Consider the following 13400-nt stretch of genomic DNA (forward strand, 5'->3'; position numbering starts at 1 on the left):
ACAGACTCTGGGAAGCCCTGAAGTAAAAACATCCTTTTAATTTTTTTAATCCAGTCTCCCGAACGTATTGACAGTAGATGTGTGCGTGTTTATGTGCTAATAACCCTGTAACAATCCAAACAGCTGGATTTCACATGACACACCTTGACAAACACAGACTTTTATAAGTGAAACAATGTCGTTTATTGTTTGCAAATTGCTAACTGGAGTTAGGAGCTACAGAATAATGCCAGTAGATCCAGTCTGAAAACAATCTCTCACAACACATGGAAGCTTTTCAAGTGCCTAGGTGAAAAATGATAGACAGTAATTTAAAGATCAAAAGCAAACATTCTTCATTTAAAAATAGGACATGAAAGGAAGGACAAACGTCCTGTTGTGACAGTTCTGGTCTTCACTCAGTGCTTTTCTTTTTCAGCTGGGCACCAAAGAAGGTTACCTCACCAAACAGGGAGGCCTGGTCAAGGTAAGGAAGTGTGGTTTTGCTCATGCCAGCCACAGAAAAAGAGAACACGTCATGTAGACTCAATTCTCATCTTGATAGTTTTTCTTGGAAGCATAATTGCCTGCTCATTTTAACCCATTTGTAATATTCACCTGACTCAAGAGTTCATTTTTATGGCTCATTAGTCAAAATTCTGGAAAATGACTTGACTGTTCTTTGACAAAGCCCTGCATAGGTGTAGCCTGCAGTTAAAAGTCAGTAAAACATAGTCCTCATAATGGAATGATTGAGGATGAAGATAGCAAGTTTACTCTAGAACATCTTTCGTTCTTTTTCTAAAACAAGGAAGAAGTCAAAATTGTATAAAATGTTTCTTTAAGGATAGGCCAAAAACATCACTGATGCTACTGAAACTATGTTATAAAATCCAAAGGAAAACACAATTTAAGCTCTTACAAGTTCAGAGTATCCAAATGTTCCCCATTTATGAGACTGTATCTTTAGAATTCCTTAGTTTCATCTCAATGTGCCAAGAAGACCTTCAAGGAATGTGTCTGCTCCTTCTCGTTTTAAGAGTCACGGTATTTAACCTCTCACAGACACTGGCATGCTTGGAATTAGCCTAAATAATTTCATTACTTGTGTCCCTTCTAGATCGAATGCTCCCTGAGGACAGAGAGTATTCATATTCATAGCATATTTATGTTTAAATCCTCTGTTACTTCTTTTAACTGGGCACATTGACACCCAGGATAGAGTAGGATGCTGTTTGTATATAAGAAGGTAACAGCGGGCAATGATGGTTTTTACCACTGATACCTTGGAGTTCTTAGGCAAGGTTTAGAATATCACGTGAGTCAGGGTTCCTAAACCTCAGTTTTGTTGTTTGTAAGACAAGAATAATAATACTGGCACTGTTGTGTGAGGATTGGATATAATATATAAAGCCTCCAATGATAGTATATCGTCCATATTAGGTACTCGAAGAACAATATTTATCTTTATTATAGAGTTAATAAAATGGAAATTGTAGTGGTTTGTTATAAGTCACATTGAATATTTATGATAGACTAATTCTTTTTGTATTTAAAAATATACTAATGATATATCTGCCTTCATTATGAGCTTAATGCATGAAATTATTTTAATTTTTATAGATATTTTGAAACTTTTTTCTCAGAAATGACACAAAAGAATTTTTTCAGGGTTATAGTATTTAATTTTTTAGATACTTTTAAAACGAAAGTAAATCATCTGGTTCAAATATTACATTCCTGTATTCAAAACTTTGTGTGTCTGTGTGTTTGTGTGTGTGTGTGTTTTTCTCAGACCTGGAAAACAAGATGGTTTACTCTGCACAGGAATGAACTGAAATACTTCAAAGACCAGATGGTGAGAAACATGATAATATATTTTTCCTTTAAAAATCAATTCTCTAGATGAAAGAAACTTAGGTCTTTAAAATCTCTGAAATTATTTTTATATCCACCTGAAATACCTAATAAATGATTGGAGATATGAATTCTTGATTCCTGAAATGAGCAGAGTTATTTTGCAAAGATGAGATGTATGTCCCAGAAATTGCTTTCTTGGATTGGCTAAACCATAGTTCCCCAGGGCACGTAATTCCCTCTGTTTAGGACAATGTAATTATTCTCTTGCCACTATTTATTAACTGTCTCTTTGCAGCAATTTGTCCCTTTATTAAAAATACAGTTTCTCCATTTCCCATGCCCATTTCATTAAGCCAATTTAAAATTATTTTTTCTCACTTTTCTTATATAACATTTCTAAGAAAGTAGAAGTTTTAAAAAATGAGGAAAAATATACCTCTCTTCCATGTGTTAAAATCCATCTTCATCAGTAAATTGATAAAGGTAGTAACTTAATGCCCAGTTTTATGAAAGGCTCATTCCAAAACCAAGGACTTCCCTTGGTAGGGCTTTTCTATTGTCAGTCCTGTTAGTGAAAGGAAATTTGACAATTGCACATAGTGGAAGACTTGTGAGGGGAATAAGTGAGGGACAGATTTGTCTGTTTTTTTTTTTTTAATGATGACATACGTTGCTTTTTATTTTATTTAGTCACCAGAACCAATTCGGATCCTAGACCTAACAGAATGTTCAGCTGTACAATTCGATTATTCACAAGAAAGGGTAAACTGTTTTTGGTAAGTTGTTTTATAAAGAAAACGTTTTTTAATGTCTTCTTGCCAGACACTTATTTTGGCTAAGGAATAGAAAGCTGTATATCTTAATGTCTACAAAGTTCAGATCTGAGGGGCATGCCTGCATGTAAGGAGTGTTTTCAGCTGAGTGTGACATAACACCTCATTTAAAGTAGCTTAAACAAACAGGCAGGTCAGCTCAGCTTATGTTGCATACTGGAGAAGTATGACTCACATAGAGGATGCCATTCACATCTTAGACAATTTAATTTCTTTGAGGCTTTCTCCCTCATTTTATTTATAACTTTGTTGACTCTAATGATAGGTGATTTGTATTGTTATGACAATTTCTGGCAAATGGCACAAAAATATTTTGTTCTAACATAATCAGTATGTTATAAAAATGTTCTAATTGGGAGAAGAGTCTTGAGAAAGGAATGTCTTATTTCCCACTACCTTTTATTTTAAAGTTTTTCAAGCATACACAAGTTGAAAGACATACGTTTACATACCCTCCATAGCAGTTATTAATATATCTTTCCATATTTGCTTCATCCTAGTCTATCCACTTTTTTTTTTTCCTGAACCAATTGAAAGTAAGTTGCAGACATCATGGCACTTTATTCCTAAAGACTTTAGTATGTGTCTCCTAAGAATAAAATATCACATATAGGACTACAGTATCATTATTACACCTGAAGAAATTAATGTTAATTCTATAATATCAACTGAGAATGGGTGTCTTTTTAAAATTTGCATAGACATGCCCTGTGAGCTAGCAGAGCTTTATTTTTCTCATTTATCCAAAAATCAGGAGGCAAGCAGCTATGGTGACAAGGTCAGGTCCAGGGTCTCTACTGTTCTCCTGGCCTTTTCTCATGCTGGCTACTTCAGGATTTGAGTGTCTACTACACCTGTAGGTCTCATATTTTCAACAAAGTACAAAGAAAGATGTAGGGATGATATCACCCGTGTCTGTCCCTTTTTATCAGGAAAACCAATGTTTCTCCAGAAACTCCCCTATGAGACCGGGTGCCATGGCCATCCCCAGCAGCTGATCATAATTGGCTTAAACAAATTAGGATTTATTGCTTGGGGTTCTGTTAGCAAAAGAAAGGGATAATTATCTGTATTAATAGACAGTTAATAATGTCTCCCATAGGGAGTACCAAACAATGACAATGACAGAAACCAGTTTTCGAGTATATGCACTGTATCACTCCCTCCCCACCACTGCCCACTCACTCTCCACTAGACCTCACATCCAGGTATTAGCTTCTATGCACAGAGACTTACCTCTTACCTATTCAACTTTAATTGCTGGTATCAACAAAATACACTGCTTAGGCTTTAAGATATAGAAACCCTTCTGAAGGCTTTTTCACAAAAAGAAAAAAGATTTTTGGTATTTTTGCATCTCAACTGTAAGTACAGGAAGTATGTTCAGTATGTAATTTAGGGCTGACCTTATCGCTTACATAATTTTAACTAGGTAATCAGACACAGTCAAATGAAAAATTACTATACATTTAGGAAAAGTATTTTGTGCCAGTAGGAAAGTTCTTATTCCCTGCAGCAGAGACTGACTCTTGGCCAGAGATGGGAGAAATAACTAATTTAGTTTTATTGTCTCTTTTTATTGTCCCAATAGTTGAAATTGCCCACAACCACAGAAGGCAGAGTTATCCTCCTTGAAGCAAGCTAACACAAATGAGTTCTTTTTAGCAAACTTCTCTGTCTTGCCTATTCTTTGGATCATAGCACAAGTTTTTGAAAGATCTTTGAGAGATCAGCTGAATAAATACATAAGTGTTAGAGTTAACCTAAGACATGAACCACAAAAGGATCTAGGGGTGTCCTGAACATGTTTCTTTCTTCTTCAAAGTCTTATTCGAGTATATACATCTGACTTGGAATAATAATATGAATCTACAACTTCCTTAACATTTCTGCAGTTTGCTGGCAGGAATAGGTGCATATATACCAGGACTTCAAGGTACTTACCTGCATCCTTTATCAATTCTTTTTTCCCTTGCAATACTCTAATTAGTGTTCAACTAATACACATATATATAATATATTATATTATATATTATATATATTTTATATATATATATATATAGCTAATGATCTGCAATATCTTATGTTCTTTCTTTTGTCCTATTAGTTTGGTATTTCCATTCAGGACATTTTATCTCTGTGCAAAGACCGGAGTAGAAGCTGATGAGTGGATCAAGATATTACGCTGGAAATTGGTGAGAATTTTTAAGCCTTCAGATGTCGAGTCTTGAGAAATAACATGTTGATGATTTCAAACATATTTCTATCAAAAGAGTCAGACTAGACCCAAGAATCAAAGAGATGTCTGGGTGTCTACTTCCAGGCTTGCGGAACAGTCTGTTAATTCTTCTGGGACATGAGAAGAGATGGAGACAGGATCGTAAAAAAGAAAGAATTAAGCCATATTTGGGTCTTAGACGTAGAGCCTTAGCCTAATAACCACCTATCAGACTTCCTATAAGGTGTGTCAGTTAGTTCAGTTTTGTCTGGAGGGGGACATTTAGAACCAGAAGGTCTGACAGAGGAAAGCTGACATACTTCTCTAGTTGAAAAGCCTTTTAAATTGTTAGAGAAGAAAGTTTGCCAGAGGCACTTAGCTTAGTTTCCAGTGTAAGCATCACTTTGTGCAGGTCAAGGACAAAAGCTGATTTATTTTGTCTGCTCTCTGTATATCTCCCGAGGAGAAGACTGAGTGAGTACTTATAAAACTTCACCAATCTTCTACTTGTTTTTCATGTGCTTGCAAGTTAGTGAGTTCTTAGCCAAGAACTTGTCCTTAAAGCTGACTAAAATTTCCTATAAATACCATCTTGAAAACTTTGATGACTTCTTTTTTTCTATTTTTTTTTTTTTTTTTTGAGACAGAGTCTCGTTCTGTTGCCCAGGTTGGAGTGCAGTGGTGTGATCTTGGCTCAGTGCAACTTCTGCCTCTTGAGTTCAAGTGACTTTCATGTCTCAGCCTCCCGAATAGCAGGGATTATAGAAGCCTGCCACCACGCCTGGTTAATGTTTGTATTTTTAGTAGAGAAGGGGTTTCACCATTTTGGCCAGGGTGGTCTCGAACTTCTCACCTCAAGTGATCCACCAGCCTCAGCCTCCCAAAGTGCTGGGATGACAGGTGTGAAGCACCATGCCCGGCCAGATGATTTCAAACAAAATATTTTTCTTAATTATTTTTTGCAAAATTGTCTGATATATATGAAAATTCCTTTCTAGATACTGAGACTTTTGCTTTCAGTTATGTTTTCAGTTTGAAATTCAAATAAGTATACCATTCATTTTTAAATTCTTCCAATGTATTTATTATTCAGTGAGGGATAATTTGTCTTGTGAAACCTTTGCTCAGATATGAATTAATTTCTTATTCTTTCTATTTTTAATTATCAAAGTAACACAAAATCATTATACAAGAATTATAGAAAAATATATCAAGTATACACACTTTTAGACTTCTCTCTTTACACATAAATATTTAAAAACAAAATTTAATCACTTGCTAGAAGTAAAAACCACAATGATGTACCACTACACACCCTTCAGAACGGATACAATGAAGACTGTCAATATCAAGTATTAGCATGAATGCGAAGGAACTAGAACTCTCCTACATTGCTAGAGGGAATGAAAATGTGTACGGCTACTTTGAAAAATTGCTTGGCAGTTTTTTTAAAACTATACATATACCTACACTATAATTCAGCATTTTCATGCTTAGGTATATCTAAGAGAAATGAGTGCATGTATCCACTAAAAAATGTTACAATAATGTTCATAGCATCTTTATTGATAATATACAAACTCCAAACAAAACAAATCACTTGCCAGTGTTCTATATTTGCTCACTTCACTTAGCAATATATTATGAACATTTTTCCATATTATTAATTTTAGATCTATATCTTCCTTTTAACTCATTGAATAGTATTGCATTTTATAGATTACTGTAAGTATTAGACCAATTCCCAATTTGTACATGTTTTAGCAATCACTTTACAATATGTGTCCTAAAAAAAATACAGAAAATTTTTCTGGACACATGATAATTAGCTTATAGTTGGGGGTGAGCACATGATAATTAACTTAGAGTTGTATGACATCCTTACTAATCAACATGTCTTATTTAATATTTGTTAGAAGCCAGGGTTCATTACAATCACTCAATAATGGATACACGTGTGTGTACTTTATTACAGTCACAAATAAGAAAACAGCTCAACCAAGGGGAAGGCACGATCCGATCTCGGTCGTTCATCTTTAAATAGATCTTTCTTGCCAAGGAATGCTCTGGCCCAGGAGCAAGGTGGAATGTTTCCCTGACGCTGTGATCTGCAGCAGGCTTCAAATGAAAACCGACTAAGGATTTTCTTTCAAAAACAAATCAGAAGCAGATGCTGATTGGGACCCATATACCACGTTGCTGACTCACGTTGCTGCCCTTCCATGATGTTGCCATCTCCTTGAGAACACTGAAGCAATCACCATTCTGATAGAAAGTGCTTAAACCACAACTCTTAGGTCTGCTCACTCTTAGAACACACAATGGAAGAGGAAAGGTTTTTGTTTTCACTCATTGTGGTCCCCAAGCCTATTGACACTAGTTGCCTAGAGTCCCACTGTGAGTCATGGTCAGCCTGTCTGACATCCAGGTTGTGCTATTAACCAAGAAGGAAACAGATACTTGGAGGCTTAGATGACTTCCGCAGGATTTATATTCAGATAGAAAACATCAAATATTTTCAGGGGAGAGGTTTTTTTTTTTAATTTTTCCCCCTTTATACAAAAAAAAAAAGAACATTTCCAAAACTAAAATAGAAAATGCTTGTGGCATTTATTTTCTCTTTTTAAAAGGTTCAGAAATTTGGCAGGTCCTTTGCTTCTAATGACAAAACTGTGAGAGCTAGATGTCCTATGGGCGATTAGGTAGTATAATAAAGGTAAATGAAGGTACAATTTTTAAACCATTATTTTCACCCTGTTGGGGTAAATGTTTTAAAGAGTGAGAAAACATAAATTGAGAAAGGGTGATAAAGTAATAGATAACTTTTAGTTTAATAATAATTATTGTTATTATACTACTAATAATAGAGCACTTGTAAGCACTAAGTTATCTTTATCCAACATTTCTCCAAATGGACTGAAAGAAACTTTTCAAGGACAGTGTATTATAACAATCCCTTTCCCAGAATTAGTTGTATAGGGTTGGCCCAAGAGATGTAAGAAAAATCTCGCATTGCTCCCTAAGCACCCCGGGCCTTATTAAAGAGCAACTTCTATTTCCAGTGGGGGGAGTAACACTAAAGCTACAAGAAATATGTAATAATGATAGGTAATAATGTGTTCCAAAGCTTTTTCAAACTAGAATAAGGAGACAAATAGAAGAATGAGATACTGATGTCCACAGTTCATTGGCAGAATCTAACCCCTTCTGTTATCTTTTTTAATACTATTTTTGTTTAGATAGAAGTTTCAAAGAAGATAAAAATGCTTGAAGAGCCTGAGAGTAAAAAGATTATGCTGCAAAGCTATGATATAAACTGCTCTTGCAGTCCAAAGGGATACCTGATTAAAGAAGTTTCTTATTTAAACATCTCAGACGCAAAAATTACATTAAATTTTTGTATATTTCAACAACATTTTAAATGTATTTCGTTATGTTTGTATTATATAGGATAAAGCAAATGTCAAGTTAAAATGTATTGTGTTGTTTGTAAAGTAAGAAGTTACTGGCCAGGAGCGGCAGCTCATGCCTGTAATCCCAGGACTTTGGTAGGTCAAGACAAGCAGATCACTTGAGGTCAGGAGTTCAACACCAGCCTGGCCAACATGATGAAACCTTGTCTTTACTAAAAATACAAAAATTAGCTGGGCATGGTGGCAGGCGCCTGTAATCCCAGCTACTCAGGAGGCTGAGGCAGGAGAATTGCTTGAACCCGGGAGGTGGAGGTTGCAGTGAACCAAGATCGCGGCGCTGCACTCTAGCCTGGGTGACAGAGTCAGACTCCGTCCCCAAAAAACAAACAAACAAAACAAAACAAAAAAAAACAGAAGTTACAAATGAATACTCACGGATATGTATAGTTTTATGTTTGTTTTCTTAGAAACAAATGTGTTTCTTTGGGTGGGTAATATTGTGTTTTATTATGTTTACCTTTTATAAAACATAACCTGTTTATTTATATTCTTTGGCTTTGTTTATTAAAAAGCATGATTTTGCTGTGCATGTACCATTTTGCTATTAAAATTTATTTTTAATATTTGTAACTTGAAAGAAATATACAACTGATTAATATCATAAATAGCAATGAAGAATTCCCTTCAGTTAGACTATTAACCACAAAGGATTGGAAGTTGAAGAAATAGTCCAAGGCCTCAAGGAGTTCTTAGTTGAATACGGAGAAAACAATAAACATATATATATCTATATATAGATATATATATGTGCGTGTATATATATATATACGTATGACAATATATAGCAGTAAATAAGATCATTACTGTAAGAGAAGTACACAAAGCTATCTGATGGAGCAGGTGCTTCAGCAGGGGATACAACAATTTGTTGGAGGGTTTTGACATGAAAAGGGTGAGCTAACATGTACCTGCTATGTAACTAGTACTAGAGTAGGTGTTTTGCCTGCCCTCAGCAGTCCTGCAAAGAAATGATTCTAACTCCCAAGTGGAGCCTGTGAGGGTTCCTCAGCTATTTCTCCAAGTCCAGAAAGAGGGAGGATGTTTTGTGCCAACGGCAGATCAGAGCAGGGGAATATGGGAGAAAAGAGAGTGGGCTATCTGCATTATACCCTGTCTGCTAACAGGTATGAGCTTATCATTAAGACAAAGTATTCGCAGTTATTCTCAGAATTCCCTCTGGGAAAATCCTGGCCCACAGGAGCAGTTTTCTCTGGACAAATGGTGACACCAACATGGTGAGGGAAGGCTAATACAGATGGTCCCTGACTTACGATGATTTGATTTAGGATTGTTCAACTTCACAATGGGTCTATTGGGGTATTAAATGCATTTTCTCCTTATGATATCTTTGACTTAAAATGAGCTTATTGGAATGGAACCCCATCATAAGTCAAGGAACATCTGTACTGTTTCTGGGGGAAAACTTCCCCCTATGCCAGAACACCTGGACATCAGAGAACTCGGTGGGGCAGGACCCTTCTTTTCCCAACCACATGGCATGCAAGAAAGTGGGTTCCTCTCTCCTTACTTCTCACAAGGGCTTGGCATGCAGGTCAGGGCATTATGCTGTGTCCCTGTTTCAGGCAGAAAGCAAGAGAACTACTGTAAGGAGAAGGTCAGTTCTACTTCCTTCCCTCTCCACTACTTCAGATCCACTGCAGCAAATCCATGTTTCTACGAGACTCTTCCTAGCCAAGTATACTACACAGCAGAGTGCCAGGCTGAGCCTACGGTCTGCTCTCTATGAATTCAGGCTGTCTGACCATGATGTCAAGCAGAGTTTCTTAAACCATCTATTGCAAAGGATCTTATTTTCTTTCTTTTTTTTTTAATTTATAATCTATCACAGACTGAGATTTCATAAAATTCAATAAATTTTTAGAAAAATCAAGAAAAAAAATACAAATATCACAATCCCAGTTTATTATTATCAGATTCAACAGGCATAAAGTTACTATGTCAAATTGTTGTAAGTTTTTCAACACTTAAAACTGGCATTTCTGTACTTATCTTGCTAGCAAACAGTGTGCACAACAGCCCAGTCTGTGGACCACGTTGTGAGTAGCACAGGTCTAGCTGACTGGCAGGTAAAAGGAAACAGCCTTCTTGAGAAAGAATTCACCTGAAGACAGGAAGGGTTGAGGTTGAGTTGCACATGCTTTGTTGATGGAATATAGGCATCATTAGAGGGGAAAGGTGATTCAGAGCACATTCTTGACTGTTACTCAGCCCCTCCTCAGCAAAATCTAAAAGAGCTATTTCACCAGTCTCCAGTGGCCAATGAGATTGTAAGTTGTGTCACATTTTCAGCTGTGAACAAAGATGGCACCCTTGGCCTTAAGCAGGGGTTGTGTGCCCTTGTAGACAACAGCAGCCACAACCTGACTTAGCAGTAGCAACAATGGCCAGGGTTGTGGGGCATAATCATCCCAGAGAGCAAGAACAAAGAAAAAAAAATGGCAGATGCCATATAGTTTCAGGAGTACATGTGAAGAAGGGTCTATGAGGACTTCCAGAAATATCTGGGAGGCATTTGAGAATGACCATATTTTCCACAGAAAAAGCAAGATTGGAGCCAGAGAAGTTAGACCATCAGGTCCCTGATCCCATCCTACGGCTATTTCCCCAGTTCCAGATGCATCGTTGGTATAGCCATCCAGGCATACCTTGAAGATACTGCAGGTTTGGATCCACACCACCACAATAAAGCAAATATTGCAATAAAGTAAGTCACACCATTTTTTTTGTTTCCCAATTCATACTAAAGTTATTGCTAAAAAAATTATAATGATCATCTGAGCTTTCAGCAAGTTGCAATCGCTTTGCTGGTGGAGACTCTTGCCTGGATGGTGATGGCTGTTGACTGATCAGGGTGATGCTTGTTAAGGGTTGGGGTGGCTGCAGCAATTTCTGAAAATAAGACAAAAATGAAGTTTGCTGCATCAATTGATTCTTCCTTTCCTGAAAGCTTTCACTGTAGCATAAGATGCTGGTTGATAGCATTTTACTAACAGTAGAATTTCTTTCAAAATTGCAGTCAATCCTCTCAAACCCTGCAACTGCTTTATCAACTAAATTTATGTAACATTCTAAATCTTTTGTTGTCATTTCAAAAGTTCACAGCATCTTCACCAGAAGTAGATTTCATCTCAAGAAACCACTTTATTTGCTCATCCATAAGAAACCACTCATCATCCATTGAAGTTTAATCATGAGATTGCAGCAATTCAGTCCCATCTTCAGGCTTCACTCCTAATTCTAGTTCTCTTACTCTTTCCATCACATCTGCTGCTACTTCCTCCACTAAGTCTTGAACCCCTCATAGTCATTCATAAGGGCTGAAATCAAGTTCTTCTCCACTCCTGTTAATGTTGATATTTTGACCTCCTCCTGTAAATCACAAACGTTCTTATTTTTGTTTGTTCTTTGGGTTTTGCGTGTGTGTGTGTGTGTTTTCTTTGTTTGTTTTTGAGATGAAGTCTCACTCTGTCACTCAGGCTGGAGTGCAGTGGTGTGATCTCAGCTCACTGCAGCCTCCGCCTCCCGGGTTCAAGCGATTCTCCTGCCTCAGCCTCCCGAGAAGCTGGGACTATGGGTGTGCACCACCATGCCCTGCTAATTTTTGTATTTTTAGTGAAGACAGGATTTCATCATGATAGCCTGGCTGGTCTTTAACTCCTGACCTCCTCTTGGGAGGCCTTGGCCTCCCAAAGTGTTGGAATTACAGGTGCAAGCCACTGTACCTGGCCACAAATGTTCTTAATGGCATTTAGAAGGTGAATCCTTCCTGGAAGGTTTTCAGTTCACTTTGCCTGGATACGTCAAAGGAATCACTGTCTATGGCAGTGATAGCCTTATTAAATGTATTCCTTAAATAATAAGATTTGAAAGTTGAAAGTCAAAATTACTCCCTCATCTATGGGCTGCAGAATGGATCCTGTTACTAGGTATGAAAACAACATTAATCTTATTGTACATATCAGAACTCTTGTGTGACCAGGTGCATTTTCAATGAGCAGTAATATTTTGAAAGAATTCTTGTTTCTGAGCAGTAGGTCCCAACAGCGGGTTTGAAATATCCAGTGAACCATCCTGTGAACAGACGTATCATTATCAGGCTTTGTCTCATTTATAGAGCAGGGGCAGGGTAGATTTAGCATAACTCTTAAGAGCCCTAGGATTTTCAAAATGGTAAGTAAGCACTGGCTTCAGGTTAAACACCAGCTGTATTAACCCCTAACAAGAGAGTCAGCCTATCCTTTGAAGCTCTGAAAGCAGGCATCAACTTCTCTTTAGCCATGAGAGTGCTAGAGAGGAGAAATCAATGACTGGCTTCAAAGCTTCAAAGGATGGCATCTTCTTCCAATAGAAGGCTATTCAGCTACATTGAAAATGTGGTGTTTAGTGTAGGCACCTTCATCAATGATCTTAGCTAGGTCGTTTGGATACCTTGCAGCATCTACATCATCACTTGCTGTTTCACCTTGCTCTTTTGTTATGGAGATGGCTTCTTTCCTTAAAATTTCATGAACCAACGTCTGCTGGCTTTGAACTTTTCTTCTGCACTTCTTTACCTCTCTCAGCCTTCATAGAATTGAAGGGAGTTAGGGCTTTGCTCTGGATTAGGATTTGATTTAAGGGAATATTGTGGCTAGTTTGGTCTTCAATCCAGACCACTCACACTCAAACTTTCTCCATCTTAGCAATAAGGCTGTCTTGCTTCATATTCATGTGTTGATTAGAGTAGCACTTTTAATTTTCTTCAAAAATGTTTCCTTTGTGCTGGGCATGGTGGCTCACGCCTATAATCCCAACACTTTGGGAGGCCGAGGCGGGCAGATAAAGAGGTCAGGAGATCAAGAGGTCAGAAGATCAAGACCATCCTAGCTGACACGGTGAAACCTCGTCTCTACTAAAAATACAAAAAATTAGCTGGGTGTGGGGGCGGGCGCCTTTAGTCCCAGCTACTCGGGAGGCTGAGGCAGGAAAATGGTGGGAACCCGGGAGGCAGAGCTTGCAGTGAGCCGAGATGGAGCC

The 13400-nt window shown here is 37.4% G+C and overlaps 1 protein-coding gene across 2 annotated transcripts in view; it reads left to right on the forward strand.

The window, feature by feature from the left end:
• The window catches only part of DAPP1 (dual adaptor of phosphotyrosine and 3-phosphoinositides 1), a 55342-nt gene extending 44259 nt beyond the window's left edge, over positions 1-11083 (forward strand). Inside the window, exons 5-9 of one of the 2 annotated variants that reach the window (XM_055111662.1) lie at positions 419-466; positions 1775-1837; positions 2530-2615; positions 4780-4867; positions 10922-11083. In XM_055111662.1, the coding sequence (XP_054967637.1) occupies positions 419-466; positions 1775-1837; positions 2530-2615; positions 4780-4867; positions 10922-10951 (315 nt within the window). In that variant the 3' untranslated portion in view covers positions 10952-11083. Of the gene's footprint in view, positions 1-418; positions 467-1774; positions 1838-2529; positions 2616-4779; positions 4868-6865; positions 8941-10921 lie in introns of those variants that run through there. The other variant, XM_003829938.7, reaches the window with a different exon arrangement.
• The last annotated feature ends 2317 nt before the right edge of the window (positions 11084-13400 follow it).

This window comes from Pan paniscus, chromosome 3 (genome assembly GCF_029289425.2).
Source record: "Pan paniscus chromosome 3, NHGRI_mPanPan1-v2.0_pri, whole genome shotgun sequence".
Classification (NCBI taxonomy): domain Eukaryota; kingdom Metazoa; phylum Chordata; class Mammalia; order Primates; family Hominidae; genus Pan; species Pan paniscus.